This window comes from Tachysurus vachellii, chromosome 19, assembly GCF_030014155.1.
Source record: "Tachysurus vachellii isolate PV-2020 chromosome 19, HZAU_Pvac_v1, whole genome shotgun sequence".
In the NCBI taxonomy this organism is placed as follows: Eukaryota; Metazoa; Chordata; class Actinopteri; order Siluriformes; family Bagridae; genus Tachysurus; species Tachysurus vachellii.
In genome coordinates, this window is record NC_083478.1 from 7,607,015 (window position 1) to 7,629,690 (window position 22,676).

Consider the following 22,676-nt stretch of genomic DNA (forward strand, 5'->3'; position numbering starts at 1 on the left):
TTATATTTCTTTGATAAATAACAGCACTTAAAAAATCTATTTGTTTTACATATAATTCTCTGTGTATTAGTTAGTACTATTGAAACCATGGCATATAATCAACAAAAGGTTAATATATACCTGTGATTGTGGTTACAGGAATTTAAGCCTGGTGCTTCTGATTAGACACAATAAATAAACAGCACTGGGGTCTGTTCTAATGTCTGTTATGACATTAGTGTTCATAGTTCCAAGGTAATAAAACAACCTTGTTTAATCAGCTACTTGAGATTCATATTGAAATGAGGGCAGTTTCACCTCCTCAAGGTTAATGTCTGATTCTGGTCTGAGAAAGACTTTCCTGGTGCCTGCGTTGGGCTTATCAGCTGCTCTTGAACAATCTTGGCGACTATGTCACTAATGCATTCTTCAGATAAGGTGAGAAATTCAGAGGAGGGAAAAAAGAATGTAAATATTTGGATCCATCTATAAGATGGAAAATCTAGAAACAACTGCAAAGAAGTTAATCAGGTGGATAATGGAACATGGGAACAAGACGCCTGCTTTTCATTTCTCGCCATTATGTCTGCACGAGCGCCCGTGGCTCTGTGATAGTTTCATCCATGTGCCCAATCGCAGGTCCCTAAAATGACTTGTCCTTTGAGTTGGAGACCCAAAACCAGAGCTATGTTGAGATTTTCCATCATCTGTTTTTCCATACTGTGTGTCTCATGTGGTTAGATGTGTTTCTGTTTGCCTATGGTTAGGACGGGGAGTAAAGGGGGGAGCTATAAAAGCAGCCAGGAGCCCTGATTTTCATGTATTAACCAATGAAAGCAATCAATGCATGTGTAAGTACATGAAAACTGAAGTCTTTGTGCTTGGCTGGAGTTTTAATGTCTGTGGGTTTAATGCTGCGTACTTTTCTATGAACGTGTGGGTGTGTGCTTGCGACTCCTCCAAGCTCAAACTACTAGCCACAATAGCATGTGTGCCGACTGTGTCGAAGCCTGAGCTTGGGTGTCTCGAGTGTTGGACATATGGTTGTGCTTTCACTGCGGACTGGCTTGTGTGGGGCCTGAGGCTTTCATTTTTTTGGCTTTCCTTTCTTTCTTGTCATTTAGAAAACAGCCCTGCTATTGAACCTTGTACTACTTTAAATGTCTTTATGCTACTGTACATGATTTTGTTTAGGTCCGATTTTGCCCTTTTACCTATTTTTTTTTTCTGTTCTGTAGTACTCCTTTCTCACATAAGCTTCCAAAGCCAGCGGGATTGTGGAATTTACATCCCAGCTAATTTTAGAGATGGCTTTCTGACCAAAAACACATCCTCCAATTTGGGCCTATATTGGTCCATCTTCTCCAAGCTTTTCTCCCTCCATTTCTCATTCTCTCTCCTTACAATTCTCTTCAACCTCCATTAATCTCCGACTTTTACTCATTCTCTGTGTTTTAGGTTCCAAAATATAGTATAACATTTTAGTTAAGTAACTTGTCAAATCTGTTTCATTTTTAAATAAACATCCTTTCACAACTCATATTAAAAACAGATATTTCTGTGATAATTTGCTTTCCTGATCTAGTTATGGCTGTATAATAAAAGTAGGGCAGTGTTCATTTGTATATGGTGAGTACTGGCACTAAAGAATAATAAGTACACAATAGCTAGTTTGTTTTGTGTGTGTGTGTGCAAGTCCGTGTGCGTGTGCATGTGTGTGTGTGTTTTAGTGGAGATGTCACTTGCTCTTTTATTACACTGCAATATCCATGCTATTGCGCTCTAACTACAGTCTGGTGAATGTGCCTTTGATAAGTTTATCTATTAACATGCCATATCTTATCTGCTCATTTTGCAACAGGGACATTTGATGGATTGATTAACTGTATGTACATTTCAGGTTTAGTCCTTTAGTTACTATTTTCTAGCATGCTGTAGTAATATGCCCCAATTTGCTCATTCCCTAAAGAAGTGGATAAATGGTTGCATTTTCATTACCATACTAAGAAAATTCAATCAGTTAATTAGCTCCACACATACTTAGGTGGCGTATTTTTCTTGCCTTTTTCCGCTCACACAATGTAAGCTTTGATTCTACAATGAATCAAAATGAGAAAACATTCCATAATGGTACATGAGTGAGAAGGTTAACCAAGTTTTCTCATAAGTATTTAGTCATCGTATGGCTCACTAGGCTGTGGAAACAACAACAAAATTCAGGATCATGGTTAATTTACTAAGCTTTACCACAGTGCCTCAAGGGAAAAAAGGGATGTTGATCCTGGAACACATTATTGTTGAAGGATTCAAGTTCACTGAAATGTTAATGGAAGATTTGCAATGTCTAATTTGTCTGAAAATCAAATATGCACAATTTAGATCGTTCATTTTGCTCAATACATTTGCTAAAGGAGTGTAAGGAAGTGTAAGACTTTCTCCTGTGTCAAGGTGGGTGGTAGAATGAGCTTCTTCTCTGCTGTCCAAAAAAGCCTTTGGCATTTTTAAATATAAACTGGAGACCATTCAGTAAACATAGATAATTCATTCATCTTGCAATGGATCTGAAGCCTGTCTTGATAACACTGGGCACAAGGAGGGTTTCAGGGCAACATGCATATTCAAAAGCTAAGGGCAATTTAGCATACCCAATCCACATACTGATTATCTTCGGACAGTGGGAGAAAAACCAAGAACCTGGAAGAAATCCACATGTGCATGGGGAGAACATGCGAAAGTCCTCACAGGCAGTAACTTGAGCTCAATATCAGACCAGGGATCACTGTTCAAAGCTTGTTTGTATCTTGTGTTTGTATAATTCTGATCTGAATTAACATAAGGACATAGTCCTCATGCTTTAAATAATGCCAGAAATGTAAAATCAATTTAATCATTTTAAAATGTAAAAGCTATTTTTGTTTTCAAAGCATTGCAACGAGAATGTTAATGGTGCCAATGCTTTGCCTTCAATCACGCATCAGTAAAGTCAGGTAGATTTTATACAATTTTCTGAGAATACTGGCCTGTCTGTTTTTCTAAGCTTCTGCAGAACCCACCACAATTCTTCTACAGACTATGACTCTCATACTTGCTTCTGTTTTGCAGGTAATCCCTCACAACCTGCATTCATTAATTTTTGGTCTGTGATCTATTGTGTAATATATCTTTACTGACATACAAACATTTTCCTGTAATATTAAGCTTTTGTTGTAAAAGTAGAAATCTAAAATGTTGAAACTGACCCAGTAATGCAGAATACATAAAACATATAAGATTAGATTACAGTTTGTGTAGACCTGTGTATAGGACTGTTTTTACACTAATTTGAAGCAAATAAAATAATGCTATTGCTTTGTAAGAAAGAGCTACAATTATTCTTCTTGGTTAAAAGACACGTGAAACAGAGCTCAGACTCACAAATTACTCAGAAATACAAGAACACAATCAGTTACTAAAAGCTGCTCATTTGGTTTTACCTTACAAAGTGTGCACATTGGCACAGAGCAGATTGGGAAGTAGGAGCAAAAATATATTAGTGCCTTTTTTGTTTACCTTAAAAATGTTAGGCTCTGAACATTTGCCAGAGCACTATGCAGTAACTCATGGTGATATACAGAGAGCACGGCCCCTTGACAAGAAACTCCTGTCTTTATTTATATTTCTCTTAACGGTTTGGTTTAAACAAAGCATATGCAAAGCCTGCAAGCCATTTTGGCTTTTAAAGTCATAAATTGTCTTTTTTTCTACACAGTATCTTTCTCTGTCTTGGTCTCTCTATCTGGTTTTGGTTTTCACGTCCCTCAGAGTCTGTGACAGTCTTTTCAAACTTTATCACTTCTCTACTTGCAATCTGCACTGGTTCTTCATCCTTTTTTTTTTTTTTTTGCTGTCTACATGTGTTTCAGAGGCCATTAATCGTTCCTGCCTCTGCAACGTGAACCCCAGCAGATAATTACAGTAATTAAACCAATTAGGCTGCATATGGAAAGAGGGTTTTGTCTGCCCCTAAGGCTACTGAGGTCTGCTATTCATCCTGTGTAAGGACTGCAGCTGAGGTGGTCCCATCTCTGGTACTGCTTTAAGAAAGGGCCAGGAAAGTCGCTCCAGTCCTGTTTCAGATTAATGCAATTTCCTTTTAGTTGAGCCTTGAATAACCATGCATCCTGCAGGCAACAAATAGCAGTCCAAGTTGTGTGGACAGCGATAATATGAGGTGCTCATGTCATCATATGGTGCTGGATGGCCAGAGGGTCTTCAGCCTAGTGAACAAATAACCGAAAAAAAAGAGGAAATGAAATGAATGAGGGGGAAAGGGTGTAAAACACATGCAGGAGGGCATGAACCACTGCACAGGATTTTTTTTTTAAAAACTAAACCTCTTCCACATGCTGTGTCCACAAAAGTGTGGATGACATTCAGCAGTCCCTTATTACTGTCACTTAAAAGGGTTCAAGTTTTATAGTCTTAAATATGCTGAAAACACTTAAAATGTGTTTAGGCTACAGCTGTGTTTACTGGTTATTTAAACTGAACAATTGTTGAAGTTTTAAAGGTTAAGGTTGAGGTGGGATTTCATAAGAAATCTAAGGAAAAATATCCTTTTTTTTGTCAATTATTTACAATCTGAGGGTTTTTTCCCATTAAAGTAATTTCAGATTTTATAGAACAAGTGAAATTATCATTCCCAAAGATATTTGGTTGTGGCCTGATTGCTGATAAGTATAAAAATAGATTGGATTCTTCCATTCCTATCCAACATTCAGAATTATACTGTTATAAAAGACAATCCAGAAAATGTTTAAAAAAAAAACAACAACTTTTTGAAGTCCGAAAGGTGGTGCACAAGATGTGCTAACAGGATTCTGGTCATTTACACCTCTAAAAACCATCAGTATAATTTAGATATGATAGATATTGTTTCATAGATTTTGTTATATTAATATATTACATCCTCAGGGCTGGAAATTTTACATATTATATTTAAAGTGCTGATTTTTTTTTATTTTTTAATGAAATTGCTATATAAAATAAGATAAAAAAAATTAGAAATCAGTCCCAAAAAAAAAAGTCCCATTCCTCAATGGCAGTCCGAGGAAGATAAAACTGCTATGGATACAAATGAATGAATGAGTTTTGTCATCATGTATTATTTGCGAGCACATTATTCTTATTCCAAACCACAGTCTAATTACGCTCTGGTGATGGCATTGTCAGGTGTTATAATTACTTGCATTGTCAGGTGTGGTTTAAAGTGAGTCACACTTTATATGCACGTGTGTACAAACAATAAAATGAGCCAAAAAGATATTAGGAGGAAACATTGCAGACTAATAGCCTTGTGCAGAATTAAACATGATGCCTCAAGGAGCCTTCAGTGCCAGCAGGTCCTGCAAATCCACTTTTCTTAGAATATCCTGAAGTATAAGAAGTACACGCTGAAACATGATGTCCACAAGCACGTGAGTCAAGATTTGGCTAAGCAATACCTTAAGGCTGGTTTTTTGAAGGTCTTAAGGACAGATGAGATGAGAATATTCTTGATGGAGCAGACGAGTGAGCTTTGAGTGAGGAGTCTGGAAGGTTGAGAAGGGGTGATGGTGTGAGCTGCAATCATTAACAACTAGACCTATTCAGGTTGCAGAGCGAAGGTAACAATCTTCAAACATTGATACAAGAAGAGGTCAGCAACGCTCAAGAGGATTTTTATATTTATGCAGGACAATGCTCCACTGCTTGGCTAGCCAGAAAAGGTCTCACTGATGACCGATTAAAGAACTGACCCCCTGTCTTCACCTGACTGATGACTGTTATCTAGTATGAGATTTACAGAACAATGTCCATAAAGACTAAAATTGTTCATGTAAGTAATTCACAGATTCTCTGATTCACAGATTCTGTGATTAGAGACTCATGAAATTTATTGAAAAGTGGTTACATACAATATTGAACACCCTACATTTTAGCATTTTTGTTCAAAATGAACTAACTTGAAAAGGATTAGGATTAGGATTGTTTTAGGATTATCAATATAGATATGTTACTGAAAGTAAAATGATATTTTTTAATATTATAAAAGGCTGAAAAATGTTGTTTGTTTGTTATATATATTACACTGTTTGTCATAAGTTTTTGTTCATAATTATTTTTTAAATGACCTTCATTTAAATTTGAAGATAAATATATATATAAAAAAATAGTATTTATTAAAGTAATGTTAATAATTAATTTTAATGAATCAGTCATAAAGATTAAGAATGTATTAACTCAGCAAGCATTGCAGCTGTTAGACAGTAATCAAACCTTTTGACATCTGCTTTTAATGACCGGTGAAAAGTGAAAACTCTTTCTATAAGTAATTTTTTTTAAAGCAAATCTTTGAATCTTTAAATATGTGCCCCAAAAAAAAAAAAAACAAAAAAAAAAAACGCCAAAAAAACAAAAAGGTGTCTTCTACAAGGAAGTAAATGAATAAAAAATGAATTAACAATTGTAGGGATTTATTGCTCTTGGGATTGGGGAACCTGAGTTTGTGGTGTGCCTGCGGTGTGTGAATAAGCCTGGATAACAAAGGCACATCTCACAATGTTTACTGCTGAACCAGATCAGGCTGCACTTAAAAGGAAATGCACTTAACATTCAAATAAATGAAGTCATGACAGATAAGGAAGCAGCATTGAATGAAAAATGTGCAGTGACTCGATTATTAGAAGTAATCTTTTTTTTTTGTTTGGGGTTAGTGTGTTAGCAGCCAGTTTGCAGGTTAGAAATCCCCTGAAGTTTCTCTGCAAAACTGGAGATGGATTGGAGGTGATGTAAGAGACATGTGGGAACATGCTCAGGGAGGGAATAAAATGGAGCTGACATAAAAGTGATTTCTCACTAGGCTAGTATAGTCTACAATCATTACCCTTATTCTCTCTCTCAATCTTTTTTTTTTTTTTTTTTTTTTTTGGCATGACCTCAAACCACAATTTTCTTTATCTGTATCATAAAACAGAAGCGAACTAAACAGATCACAATGCACAAAACCTCCAGTTATTAATTCGTCACCTGTTTCCCATTTTACAAGCTTATGGCTTCGGTTTTCTTTTCCCACCCCTTCTAATTTGTCCCAGCTAGGTTAACTAATTTCACCAGACCCTTTGAAGTTTGATCCATTCTTCATGCATTCTTTCAAAAATATACATTGCTCCATCACCTCTAATCTTCTGAGACAGAAATGCTGCCATGAAACAGTAAAAGACTTTTCCAGTGCTTAATGACAAAGAATTATTTTGACAGGGAAGCATTACTTAGACAGAAAGTTCTCTGTACAGATTTCATCTTATTCTGCGAGGGAGTTAACCTTCTGCCTTTCACATGGCTCTTGGCTGCTGAGTTGTGTATATAACAGCCTCTCCGGAGTAATAACCACTGACACGGCCTTTAAAATGGATTATTGCTTCAGTTGTGTTATTTTTGGTGTCAGAACTATGTAAACCAAGTGGGGACACAGAAATAAGGGACTCTCCAAACCAGAGGAGTCGAACGTGACTGCAGAGCACATCCTAAAAAGCAAACCCATTTTAGCTGTGTGGAAATGTTGATTAGGTATTGTGGGTTAAAAAAGAGTTGGAAACCCAGCTGTGAAGCTCGATGACTTTATGTCAGGAAAAGTTATTTCTATAGAGCTATTTATTTGTTCTAATGATCCACAAACCAGGGAAAATGACGGAACTTGTGCTTGCAGGAACATGTGTGGAATAGTTGTTTCTGTATAGTTGCCTATAATAACAATCATGACTGGCCGGATTCACATATTCCTTTGGAGGAGAATTGTATCTCAGTCTCAGTGCTGAACATATACAGAGTTGTGTGATTGAAGTGTTTAGATGAATTTGATATTTAGCTGAAACAGAAAAAGTCTAAACAATGGTATGCAAGTGTAGTGAACATGTTCAGACCAAGGCTTGCGCACAGTCGCAATTTAGGCAATATTTACTACACCTTAGATTTAGTTACATACCCCCCAATTATGTGAAGTCATCCACAGGAAACAGAAAATCTGCTTTATCCTCCAAATGAATACCTCGGTGGGTTTTGAGCGGCGCTCATTTGTAAGCCGAACCCTCATGGTTGCCCACTAATTTTTTTTGAATGGCTCCCAAAAGAACAGCTATGTATATAATGTGGTTTCCTCATGTTTAGAAATGTGGAACAGAATTAACCGCTTAATAAGCTGCTACTAAAGTTAAACAATAAGGAATGTACCACTTATTAATCATTCTGCTATTAATCAATCTGCCCGTGGTATACTGCTATATTCTAACTTAGGAAAACATAGGATTAGTCACTATATTCAATTGTAAGTCTATTGTAAAAAAAAAAAAAAAAAAAAAGAAGAAGAAGAAGAATAAAAGGAAAATTCAGGAGTTTATTATTTGAGCCTCAAGGATCTTTGATGAATGTGATAACTTATATCAGCACAGATTATGTGAAAACATGCATGCGAATGTTACGTTATGAAAGTCTATCTAGTTATTTACTCTGTCCTCTAGACACCACACTGTTGCATCAAGTTACAGATTGAGTGAAATAAACATAACAAATTCTATACCTACTTCCAGGCCCTGGTCCAATCATGCAAACACTATATCTCTTTTATCTCTGTTTATGTATATTTTTTGCCAAGATGCCATGTGTAGGAGGGTTTTTTTTTCTTGGTAGCAGATTACATGTATTCCGTGCCTGCTTGTGATTTCTTGCATTGCCCTGGGGATTACAACTCATACTGATACTGGCTTTCAAAGTCCGAAATTCTTGTGGTGTTACTGTATCTGTTGATATGGATTACTTTTAATTTCTGTTTTGGCTCTGCCTTTTTAAAGTTAGGCCTTTTTTGGGAGGAAAGATCCAAAGTGTCATCCTGACAGATTCAGAAGACTTAACTACGCTTAAATTGGTTCCTGATGTTCCATATGCCTTTTACAAATGTGTCATGCTATGAGGGTGAATATTGTTTTAATTAGAAACCTGCAACACTGTGGGAGGATAAATTATGTGAGATGAGTCACAATAAGAGATCTTCAGGAGAATCGAAGACATACACAAACAAATAAAGATTAAATTTAACCAAATAGATTAATTAATGAATGAATTAAGAAGTGCTTGCTTGTTTTGCCTTTGTAATTTGTCAAACTATTTACCAGATATTATTATATATAACCTTCTCTTACCTCACGTACCATCTCTATGCCAGTTATAGAAAAGATTGATTCATTTATAGTGCCAAATACTTTGTGAGGGCAACTTTTCAGATCGCCCATACGGAAAAATATGAAAATAATAAAAAGAAAGAACAGAATGACAAAATAAACCTGTTAATACTGCTTAATGCTGATTAATTTCACTTTAATTCTACCTCAGTTTTCTGTTAATATTCTTAACTTTTTTTTGTTAAACACTTATTTCTGAGTCTGTATTGTTCACTTTAGATTACATTTTTTGTAGATGTTTTCTCCGCATTTTGTTTATTCCTGATTCCTGTTATATGAATAAAAATAGATTTTATATATTTTTTTGATACATATTAAGATCCTGGCTGATTTTATTATATTAGTAGATTTAAAATATCAGTAGCAGCAAAGGTTTCTTATAAAACAAGGTTTCAGCTTGTCATTTTTATGCTCTTTTTGTCCCCTTTTTCTGACTATATTAGCTAAATACAAACCTTGTTTGAGTTTCAATGCTAGTAGAAAATCTGGTTACATAAAACACTAACATTCATCTTTTAGTGTTTGAATTAATTCAGTGTTGGAGGAGAATTATTTATGGTATCAATAAATGAATCACTGAGTTACAGATCAGTGTCATGTCTAATGTGTTGTTTTCAAATCCCAGCATTTAACCATGCCTTGCATTAACCATCCTTTTTCCAGCTTACGATAAATAAAGGAATTTACTCAATTATATGTTATCAAGATATTTGCTTGCTCATTAGGTACAAATATAAGTTTAGCATTTTTATTCTGAATTTTTAGATTCCTCGGAAGCTGCTTTGTGACAACCTCCATTGTTAAAATAGGCATATTAAAAAATATTGAGAATTTCAATGCTTTACTCTAAATATGTATTACAGTTATTTACTGTAAATATAAAAGCACATTACTGGCAACTGTGCCAGTGACTACATTTTACAGGAAATAGTTAGTTAGTGCCACAGAGCACTATTTTATTTGTGCTTTTATACTACAGACTTACAGATTTTTATTTGTTAGTCTAGCTAACTAAATAACTAATTAACTGCTAAGCTAATATCAGCTTATTGAGCTATCTAAACATAAGCTAATCATCACCAATGTTGCTTGGGGTTTCTGATGAATTAATGAATTACAGAACATATTTTATACATATATGTAATCTTAACTTTTTCTTTTTATCAATTATCAACATATTTCCACCCCCAATTTCCCATTTACTCATGAACAATATAAGGGTTAAATAGAGAGCTTTTATTAGCACTTTATGCTTGCATATTAATCATTGTATCCTCTTTAACATGTACTCCAGCTCCTCTCTCGTCTCACACTCCTAGAAGAGGAGTAAGTCTTTGGGTGGTTGCTATGACAACACAGGATGGGGAAAAGGTTGAGCACTGTCTGTGTTATGTCAATATACTCTACATTCTGTTTTTCGTACCATGATATAAATCATTTGTAAAGAATTCACAGCTATCAGGGTGTCATTTCATATTTGCAACATTTCGCATTTTGGTTCCTTTCCTAATCGAGCTACAAAATGATAAATGATACGGTTGTGGACAGCTGAGAGATTGTATGTAATAAAACTTTGATCACTAATAGTATCATTTTCTAACATTAGTAAGCTAATAAAATAATTGACAGCTGAAATAACACTCGTTTTTCAATATTGCACAGAGAAAGGATTTAAAAAGGTTGTAATTGCATGTATGTGTGTGTGTGTGTGTGTGTGTGTGTGTGTGTGTGTGTGTGTGTGTGTGTACAATTATACAGTTGTGTATATACATACGCAATATGTATACACAGTTTAATTATGTGCAGCTACCCCGTGCATGCATATGTTTGATTATTTACCCATAAATGACCTAAGACCATATATCTATATATCCTAAGGGATGTGGTAGCCTAGTGGTTAAGGCGTTGGACTACTGACTGGAAGTTTGTGAGTTAAAATCCCACTGTGAGTTCGAATCCCATGTCCGCCAAGCTGCCACTGTTGTAGGGCCCCTGAGCAAGGCCCTCAATTGCTCAGTTGTATAAATTGTAAGTCACTCTGAATAAGGGAGTCTGCTAAATGACAGAACTGTAAAAGTTAAGCATGGATTCAAAAGTTACCTCCCAAAAAGTATTTGTTCATTTTAAACACAATTATCTTTTCTTACAGAGATAACATTGCAATCATGGATATTGAATGTCTCCTCTGGCTGATGTTTAATCATTTCTGTGTATATAGAATTTATAATGTGTGTGTGTGTGTGTGTGTGTTTTTTTTTTTACATCAAATGATAATCGTCTGCACGTGGAACGGAAACCCGGTACAATGACATAATTCATTTCCTGTGTGAGCTTTAATTAGAACATCAGTGTAATCAGCGTCTCCTGTGATTGCGTTTAAAAGTCCTGCCTGTTGCTGATCATTGCAGGGGAACCGGATGTTTGTAGACAGAGCATGCACGTGTATAACTGATACTATTTTTGTGCTTCTCGGGTTCCTCTTCATTTCATAATGAAGCTCCATCATCTAGTGAATCTGGAGTCTCTGATCAGCCAGAAAACCGCGCTGACACTAGAGGGCAGCAGAAAGCTGCAGATCAGCTGGCAGTCGTTCACTATTGGCAATGTTTTCCACCATAAACATGTTTACTGCAGTGTCTTCGTTTTGTTTACTCTATTAATCTGAGAAATCTTTTCATTTGTCTTGTTTATTTTATAACGTTATTGGTCAGATTTTAAAAGTATGCAGTGTTTTATTGCACAAACATCTTTTCTTTTCTAGGAGAATTTGCACTGCCTTTATCTTTTTGGTTCAGTAAGTGTGTGAGGGTCTTAATTCTAGCATGTAAAGGGTGGAGGTGTGTGTGTGTGTGTGTGTGTGTGTGTGAGAGAGAGAGAGAGAGAGAGAGAGAGAGAGTGTGTGTGTGTGTGTGTGTGTGTGTGTGTGTGTGTGTGTGTGTGTGTGTGAGTGAGAGAGAGAGAGAGAGAGAGAGAGGGCATAGAAAGGAGGAGGAGAAGGGGTTAAAGGGAGGAACATTGAACAAGCAGGCAGCCTGCCTCAGATTTTTCCTCTTTTCTCTCTCTCTCTCTCTCTCTCTCTCTCTCTCTCTCTCACTCTTTCTCTCTCCTTCTCTCTCTATCATACTATTCCCCCAGCTTTTTTAGCTTCACAGATGGCAGGAAGTGCTTTCCTCTATCGGACAAGCATCAAGTTCTTTTTTGCCCTCTTGATACCTCCATCTGTGAAGCTTTCTGTCTTACCTCTGATCTTTCTCTAGTCTTCCTTCCTTCATTCAGCATGGTGAACAGATAATTACCTGTCTGAGGGACACCATGGGCGCCTGCCTTTGCAAAGGTCATCAAGGTCAGTTTTGGTCTATATAATGTCTGTCTTTTTGCTATCAGTTTTTTCTGTTGTTTACTTTTTGCGTTATCTCCAAGGTTTCAATTATATCGAGGATGTGTGTCTACTTATTGTTTTGATGAGTTGGTCTAATAGTCCTGTGTGCATCCTGAAATCCACAGACAATAACTATGGACACTTTATTACTGTTTCTTATCATATAGGATTATCATATCATTGGGATTAATTATACAAAAATATTTTGAAAATCAATAAAGATATATATATATATATCAGTGGTAGATATAAAGCTTTACAAAAACCATCAATTATGTGTAATTTTTATGTCATCCTGAGCATAAGTGAATGGACAAGAGAGAGACATCAGGATTGAGAATGTTGTCTCATGTTAATGCAGCTTGTACTGTTACTCTACATCACAGCTGTGTTCCACCAGAGTGTGTGTGTTTGTCTGATGAAGGATTATTGCCGGTAATTAAACTTGCAGAACTGAGGACCTGGTTTTGTATGGGTAACAGCAGTGTGTGTTGTGATAGAGGTTCTCCCAGAGCAGCTACACTGGCTGAGATAAAGGTAAAGTCTCTTAGGGCTTCACACTCTATCCGGATCATCAGATGATAGAAGCCCTCTGTTCATCTGTGTTCATCCGACTTTGTTGCACGAGATGGAAATCCTTTGAAAAAGGGAGATAGGTTCAAAATGGCTATGCATCTAATAACATTTACAGATGTAGGGTCAGCTGTCTTGATGTTTTACATGTCTTCAAATTAAATGGTTGTTTGATTCAAAAAAGGTCTGCCTGGTGAGTGTTTTGTGTGTCTGCTTGCGCTGTGGTTGAAGCATAGTGCAGCATGCTAAATGCCAGGGTCACCACTGATGCATAATGTATGAGAAAGGTGGTCAGAGTGTCATGCTGACTGTACGCCACTGCACAGACTACACATTGTGTCCATCATGGCACTTTAATGTACGAGTCCTCGGGTAGCACAAGGAGTCCAGAGAGACCCAAGACTGAAATGAGATGTCTTTGATAAGGTCCTGACTGAGTGAAGTAGGGCCAGTGACAGGAACCAAACCCTGCACACCAGGGGATCCCCAGGGATGGGTTGTCAAGACACTTGTCTGTTGCTATGGCAACATGGAAGCAACAGGACTGTTTCCAATCAATCTGCTTCGGTTCGAACTCAAGAAGCTGAGGAGGTTGCATGCACACTCAATGCATGCAAACAGATTATCATGCGTACAACTAACAACAACATGTTTGCTCTTCTGCAGAGATTCAAAGTAGCCAGCAGCATCCCATGGGAGAGCTCCAGTCTTGGACAGAAGGACAGCCCATTGCCAAGGTTCATCTATATTTCAGCCTCATAAGCAAATCCAAATGGGTTAGGATGTTAACTCAGTGAAATGCATTATATATATTTTTTTTTCTATCATTAATCATCAATCATCATCAATGTGCAGCTTGGCTCATCTTTATTCAATTCTTCCTTTACATTTGATTTGATACAATTTCCTTGCATGCAAATTTCCTTTCATTTACACACTAGAGTGTCTCATTATTACCTGTGATACAGTGTTGAGTGAGTGTGTTGTTTTGTGCACTTTTGGCTTGATATGCCTTTAATATCAGTGTTTCTGGCTGTGTGATTTATGGAGCCTTGTGTACTCCGCTTCAGAATTATTGACACACTTCAAACAAATGTCCAAAATTTGTCTAAAAACAAAATATAAAAATTTTCAAGAATGCATAATACGTTTTCAGTAACAACATACTTTTCGTAAAAAAAAAAAAAACAACAACAGTATTTTCTTTCAAAACAAATGACAAAATTATTAACAGTGTAATGTTAGCAATGAAGTTGAATTAATATCCAGGAACTGTTGCTGCCGTTGACCAAATTCAGTGTTTTATTTGTGAATTTTTTAGTTATTATGAATAATTTATTTGTGGATTTATTAATGTATTTCTTATGGTATGTGTTATTGATTTTTTTTTTATTTATTTTTTTTATGTTTTTACTGCTTTCATTTTCACGAAGGGTGTCATTTATCCCAGAGTTGACTGTGGGTTGTGTAGTAAACAATATATACTATTATGCGCTTATTTTTTTATTGATTTAGGGGAATCATCAGCCATATAATGGCTCAGTGACAGATAAGAAGAATGGTAATGGCTATAACATCGGGGAGCTGGCTACATCTTCTCTGATTGGTGAGATCAAATCTGCTTGTGTCACTGCTTCCTTTATTATTTTTGTTCATCCTTCATTCATTTCATTCATATAATTTGGAAAACCAGTCAGTCTCGACCACAGGCTGCTAATATAATCTATTTACCAATTGCACATTGTATTCATGAGTGCAGCTTAGCATTTTTCTATCTTTCTCTTTGACTCCTGTTTTGCTTGATTTTTCTCTCCTGGAATTTTTTTTTTTTTTACAGGAGCTGATAAATGTCTAATGTCGTTTTTGAACTTTCAAGCATTAAACCTTTAATCCTGAGTGTATAAATATGGAGTTAATCAAAAGCTAATCAATATTACAGAGTAGTAATATTGGGAAAAGTGCAGCAACTGAGAAATATGCTGTCTGGATTAACTGGTTGCAATAATCTTATTTATAAATCACACATAAATAAAAGGAACCTCTTTCATCCAAGACAATGAATTGAAAGGGCTGATAATGACATTTTTTTGTATTTATCCTATTTTCCACTTTCATATCTTTTTTTTCACATTCTCCCTTCACATTTCCTACAAATTCTCCATTTTTTATTTTGTCTCTGTTCCCATTTCATTTCCTCATACTCTGCTCAGGTCTGGTTGCTACTATAAAGGAGCACATAACCAAGCCAACGGCGATGGCGCAGGGACGGGTGGCCCACCTGATCGAGTGGAAAGGTTGGGGTGGGGAGACAGGGACTAGAGGAGGCTGGTGTGGCTGGAGTAGAGATGGAGGAGGCTGGGGAGGAGCGGGGGCCACGCTGCAGGAGGATGAACAGCTCTATTCCCATCTGACTGATGAGATCAAGGAGGCACGCTTTGCTGCAGGTTAACACATCATACATCTCTATTTATTTTGGAGAGCCCACCCTTATTAGTAATAAGTCTATCTTATTATCAATGTTATTATCCTAGTGTATAGGAATAGTTGATAGTTTTTGTTTTCTTTATTTATTTTAACTGTTATTTGTACAGATTTTATAAAAAAAAGATTTTATTGCCAGATTTTCATATGCGATTCAGGATATATCTGTATATATCTGTATAAGTCACTGCATAAAGCATCTTTAAATAAATATTGTTTTACACTAAATAGTTTGATGATAAACATTAGGTTTTTTCTTAGGTTATATTAAACAGCAACACTTGATATTAAGGTTCCTTTAATATTAAAGGTGGGGTCTCCGATGTTTGAAAGCCAATGTTGACATTTGAAATCACCAAAACAAACACGCCCCTAACCCAAATGGGTCCCACCCCTCTATTGATAGCTCCGCCCACACATACATACGTAACCCAGGCAACCAATGGAAAGAAATGTGTCTTTATCATAGCTGAAGGGAAGAACACTACGATTGCAGATAAACAAACAAGCAAAAATGACACACAAGCATAATCATGCAACGGACGGCATATATTAGTTCTGTGAAACAAAGCAAAACCAACGTTACTCACCTATCGGCGTCTTAAGTAAAGTTGGCCGCATATTCACAGATTCGAGTTTCCCGAGTCAATAACTCCTGAGCGAAATGCTGTTATTAGCAATACGTGGTTTTAGCTGCCTCTCTACATTACTACGATAGAAAAGAGGTGTTATTTGTGTAGTAACAGCATTTAGTTCAGGAGTTATTGACTCGGGAAACTCGAATCTGTGAATATGCAGCCAACTTCCCGCTCCTTCGGTTCTCTCCAGCGCTGGAAAGCTGATCCTATATTAACACGGGTCCTACTTCTTGCCTTATCGTAAGCCTTTGTTCGTTTTCTTTGTTTTTATCCTCCATGGCAATGTTTAAACCGCTTTCTGCTAATGTCACACATGCGCACTGAACACTCTCTCCGCCCATATTGACAAGACACGCCCCTTTCTGCTCAGTTGCTACACGTTTGTTTTGATTTTCGTTTAGTTTGTCGCCCAACTCAGTTTTCTGAAGCATTTCTCAAACATCGGAGACCCTACCTTTAACATTATTTACTATTAATTTAAAGGAGCAAACCATGAACCTCAGCATTAACAAACCAATAACAAACCAGACGTATTTAATCATATTTGTATACACCTACATTCACTGATGTTCATCCAATCAAAAATAAGTAAATTAGTAAAAAATGTTAGTTACATTTTTAATAAAGCATTCTACTGAATGTTAATAACTCCGATCTTCAGGTGTAAATATTTTAACTTGTTTTTCAGTTTTGAATTAACAAAATTAAAGTGCTGGCTCATATCGGCCAGTGTGTGCTCAAATATTTCAAATAGTTCATGGTTTGTTCATGTTCAGAATCAGAATCAAAGTCAGAAAGAGCTTTATTGCCAGGCATGTTTTCACATGCGAGGAATTTGTTATAGTGACAGATGCTCCACAGTGTAGCAGAATGACATATCACTCTCGTGTTAATTAATGTCAATTAAGAGAACCTTAATGTAAAGTGTTACCTACTGCAAAAAGTCCCTGTAATATACAGTAAAATCAAATAGTTCTCTCACTCACTCACTCATTTTCTACTGCTTATCCGAACTACCTCGGGTCACGGGGAGCCTGTGCCTATCTCAGGCGTCATCGGGCATCAAGGCAGGATACACCCTGGACGGAGTGCCAACCCATCACAGGGCACACACACACTCTCATTCACTCATGCAATCACACACTACGGACAATTTTCCAGAGACGCCAATCAACCTACCATACATGTCTTTGGACCGGGGGAAGAAACCGGAGTACCCGGAGGAAACCCCCGAGGCACGGGGAGAAAATGCAAACTCCACACACACAAGGCGGAGGCGGGAATCGAACCCCCAACCCTGGAGGTGTGAGGCGAATGTGCTAACCACTAAGCCACCATGCCCCCTCACAAATCAAATAGTTCAATTATTACTACCATTGTTGGAATTAGCATCTTTAACCTGAGCAGCTAATTAATATTTTTGTTTATTTAAAAATGTACTAATGTCATCAATGGAACTGTATGAATAATTACACCACTGTTGTAAAGCCTTATGGACATTTAATTGTGTTAGATACTTAAAAAGCTTTTTTGCTTTGTGGATTTTGTGAGCACTATGAAAACTACACCCTAAAACACTGTGAAAACCGAGAAACTACACTGTAAACCATGCCATGTATGCATGTAAACGCATGTCTTCAAAAACATGAGCAATCTAAACTTTGTTTCAACTCAAAAGTAGTCAAGATTCATTTTTGAAAACTTATAAACTTGAGGTCAAAATCCAAAGCTTGGCATGATAGTCGGAGTTAAAGGGAAGAAATGAGTTCACATAACGTAATGGAGCTATTATGTTTTACAGTGTTTAGCTGAACATTGCATTTAAACAGTGTTAAAATTATATAATTTAAATATATTTCAGCCAGATGTACCAAGCAGAATACATTAAAACAATTTATTATTATAAGGAGTTATTAGAGATACAACAAGGTGCCATTATCTATATATGTATATCTATATCTGTATATGACTCAAGCTATGACTGAGTAAGTTAAGTTAATCTTTGGAACCAAACATGTTTTTCTCTTCATGACTACATGTGAGGTGAAACAAAGGTTAGTAGCACGTAAATGTCACGGAATTATATCGTATACAACTTTAGTTTATAGGTTTGTTAGCTTCCAGAAACGATCATAAAAGATCATTGGCCATACTATCAGTCCACTAGACAGTGAAGCAGTTCACAATGAAGCAATTATTTTGGGAATTTAGCCTGGATAAATCAGGAGAAAACCAGAGATGAAAACCAGAGATTTTTTTTTCATCATCTGTTCATCTGTCCATTCAAAGTAATGTAGTATTCATATTTATAGTACTTACATCCCCACTATCTGTCTGTCTGTTTGTCTGTCTAGGCTGAAATTAATCTTAAGGCCTTGTATTTTTGTCTGTCATATTTGAAACAATTATGGCAGGAGGTTAGATATAATGTTCTCACCAACGCGCACCTGATTTTGTTCTGTTCCCTTTTTGCAGGGGTAGCTGAGCAGTTTGCCCTAGCTGAAGCATCAATGAATGCATGGCCTTCACCTGAGGTCACAGACCGAGCTACAACAAGCACAGTCCAATTACAAGGTATGAATAAACTCTATACACCATGACATTGTCCTGTACCACAGACTATGTAAGGTACATCTACACAGAAGTGTAATACTGAATAAGCACCAGAATGAGCCTGAAATCAGCTTTCAGCATAAAACGACCTATTTTGTGCTGTTTCTATAAAGATATAAAGCAAATAAAATAATATGTTTGTAATTGCTCAGAAACTGTTAGAAGCCATTTTCTTTATCTACACCTTAATATCTCATGGCCCTTGTACTGACAGATTTATATTCTGTTCCTGTCTGAGACTGTAATACAATCATGCTATGATTATTATGATGGTCTGTGTGAGGAATTTTGTTGGATAACGATGACATATGGATTGGTGATGCAGATAGAAACAGGTATATCATAATGTCCTTTCCTGTTACTCATTAATCCGCTGCCTGAATGAAAAAAAGGATAGATGTGGAAAATGTCCCTGTAAAACTCATGCATCATTTAGAAAGGAGATGATTCGCAGATGTAGTAGTCTAATGAGTTTGAGTGCAATTAGTTTCTTTATTCATACTTCCGTCTTTCGTTCTTCAGGAAAAGAAGTGCACTTGATGTGCATTATTTGCCATATTTTCAATTATCCAATTTGTGTGCTGTTTCTCATCAAGTGCCACATATGTGGAAGGGTGAAGGCTTTTAAAACAACATTTGGCAGATGCATTTAGAGTGATTTACATGGTTTCTAGTCTACTTTTAAAATATGCTTTTATGCAAATGCAAATCAGCCCGGGTCTGAAGACATCCACAAAGGCAGTGTCATGAACAGTTAGTGCTTAAATCTGCTTGAATCTGATTGGTCAGAAGGTGTTGATTATAATTTTCTCTAATAGCTCAGCTTATAATCTAGTATCTTATATGAAAGCACTTGTTTTATTTAGTTTCCAGGAATTCCTAAGATGGGACTTACATGGCAGGCATTTCACACAAATGGATTAAAAAATAAGTCATTTAGTTACGTTTACTCACTGAAGGAGTCTTTAGTGTCACCACTTTATACCAGTCAAATGTAAAAGGCAACGATTCAAAGATGGCTGGTGAAAGAACGCTATTTTAGCTATTCTATGCTAAAAATCTTGCTTTGCAGATGTTACTCTGGTTCAAACGGAACTATAAATAAATAGATATCAAAAGTACAGGGTTTGTTATTACTGGTATATTTGCTTGGTATAAAACATTATGGACTTTAGCTTGCTTCTGTTTGGACAATCGGGGGAAGCTTACATCACTAAGGCACCAGTGTATAAAAAAGTCAATGCTTGTTTTCTTTGTGCCTCGATAATCTGTTGGTAGTCCATTTTCTTCTGTAACCGAAAGCTACTTAAAAAATTGGTTGTGTTCACGCATTTCATTTCTTTGGTAGAAGTTAATTAACCTATATAGATTTTTTTCATGGATCTCTAGGAAATTATATTAGAAACCACGCCGGTTTTCTTTAACTGTCACTCATAATACATTAATACAGAAAGGATGATCTTTCTACAGGCCACGAGGGCCTGTATCTCTCTCAGTTTCTCATGGATGGAGGAAGCTTGGGTGTCCCACACCACCTGTACAGCATACACATGGAAGCCAGTGCTGAAACCAGCTCTCTGAATACTACACAGCCGCCCCAGCCCTTCTTCTGTAGCTCTGTATCTCAGCCGGAATCACAGCACTACCTTCAGGAGCAGAGGACGTTGCCCGCCGACGGCCCTGTACGACACGCAGACAGCAGCTCTGAGGATGAGGTCTTTATTGACTGAAAAACTGAATGCCAGTCCACGCAGGATATGTGATTCTGAAAAAGCTGGAATAAAGTGGGTATATGTCTTACCTCATATGACCTAGTCAAGGTTTATGGTGGTATGAGCTGTAAAATTGTTTGTCTGTGTGGCAGCACCAGTGATCTACCTCTGAAGAGGTCATTGCCTTACCCAGAAGATGTACATAGATCATATAAGTCTCCTTGCCATATCTTCAAGTGATATTTTTGATGAGATATAATGATGGTGTCTTTTACCAGGATAAAATGCTATTAACTGTAAAGACAGATGTTTTAAAGGAACTGAATCACCTCGTTGGCAAAAAAAAAATAAAATAAAATAAAAAATGTCCTCAGAACCCACTAATGCATTTGAAAATTGCAGTGGTTGAGACAGAAGGGTCTATGATATGCTCTCATTTTGAAAGCAGCACCTGTAAATACCTGCTTAAAAAGCCCTTTCAGATGAATTTCCATCTCATCTAAAAGCAGAAATCTGCCAGGGCTTTGCAGCTGGATATAATGTGGACATAAAAAGACTTGTTCTCTTTAAGCCAGGCTTCATTCAGACTCTAAGAAACCCAGTAAAGAACAGCTCACAGAAAGTATGGCACAAAAAGGCTTGAAAGGATGAATACTGTTTATGCCTTGTTGCAGAGATGAAACCCAGGACTTTAAAGCTTTTGTAGAACTCCAAGACTTATGTCTTTTTCTTCTCCCCAAAAAAGCTTATCTGTCGAAAGCCTTGTTCACATATACAGTAGTCAAAGATTATAGAACAAAGGTTTCTTTGTGTAAGTTCTGACTTATTTTTTGAAAAGACAGATAAACACTTCTCAGATATCTAAAAAAAATAATAGCTGCATTCTGAGGTGAAATATGTTCTGTCAAAGCATAGACCTGGAATAACAATGATCCGCTTCCGCTCGTTGCCTAATTGTTATTCACTCAACCGATTAAAGCGGTAGAGAAAAAGTAAGCAAGTGACGGAGGGGTGTAGAATGATGGTGAGAAAAAAAGTGAGCAATATACACAGAAAGAGCAAAAGAGACAGGAAACAGGTGGGAGTGAGAAAGGAAGGGGTGTGCATGTGAGAAAACAGAGATAGAGAGAGAGAGACAGAAAGAGATTGTTGGCAAGATAAACAGAGAGAGGTGACAGAATAACAGCGTTTTAGTGTTATCTGGTTCCACTGTCTTTTAATAGAAGTTTATGTAGCGTAAACCGATGCATTGTGTTGTGGCGGCTTCTTTTGTGCTGTGGGCAGGTTTCTGAATAGGTTTTAATCGAGCTGCAGACCGCAAGGTGTCGAACTTAATTGAAATCGTGATAGCAAAAAGACTCTCATTTCAACATATTTTAGGAAACAAAGCCCAGAGATATAATGAATGAATAATAAGACAGTTGAACTATAAGAAATTATATGCAAGAAAGATGGTGTAAGGTCAGACAGGAAAGAGATCAGTATTTACATTGTTATATGTTGTGTGCAGATTCAATTATTTTAACAGTCCTCATGAAAAAAGTTCCAGGACATTTGTCTGGTATTCACTACTTTTGATAACTACAAGCTCACGAGCTATGACACAATGTGGTTATTAATGTGACAAAGCAAATGAAACTTGACGCTGCTGTCAAAGCTAAGTGTTATGCTAGCCATATGGTGTCTCTTTTAGTAACTTACCAACAGATCAACGGGAATTAGTGCTATTTCAATTTTTTTTTCTTGTTTCTGGTTCAGTCTGCCATTTAAGAAATCTAACAGTTATGTTAGCTAGCTAAGTCACTTCAGTCATTATATAGATTCACTTAGTTCAGATTCAGCATCCATTTTTCCACACTACCCAGTAAATGACTTCACATTTATTGTGTTCATAGTGTTTATGAGAAGATGAACAACACACTGTCGTGTTCATCGAGTGAAAATCAAAGAAAAAGAAATTAATTTACATTAATGATTTGTGAATATTGAATACTGACACATCTGAACAATACACCTAAGAAAAACGTATGACAGTTTTATCTTGTGTCCA

General features: G+C 36.6%; 1 protein-coding gene across 1 annotated transcript; it reads left to right on the forward strand.

Annotated features, from left to right (window-relative positions):
* The first annotated feature begins 12,297 nt into the window (after positions 1–12,297).
* Positions 12,298–20,719, forward strand: fam131c (family with sequence similarity 131 member C). Its single transcript, XM_060894300.1, has 6 exons — positions 12,298–12,573; positions 13,849–13,919; positions 14,698–14,788; positions 15,393–15,626; positions 18,777–18,875; positions 20,385–20,719. Exons 1-6 carry the CDS (start codon positions 12,543–12,545, stop codon positions 20,642–20,644), a joined length of 786 nt encoding a protein of 261 aa, XP_060750283.1. The 5' UTR covers positions 12,298–12,542; the 3' UTR covers positions 20,645–20,719.
* The last annotated feature ends 1,957 nt before the right edge of the window (positions 20,720–22,676 follow it).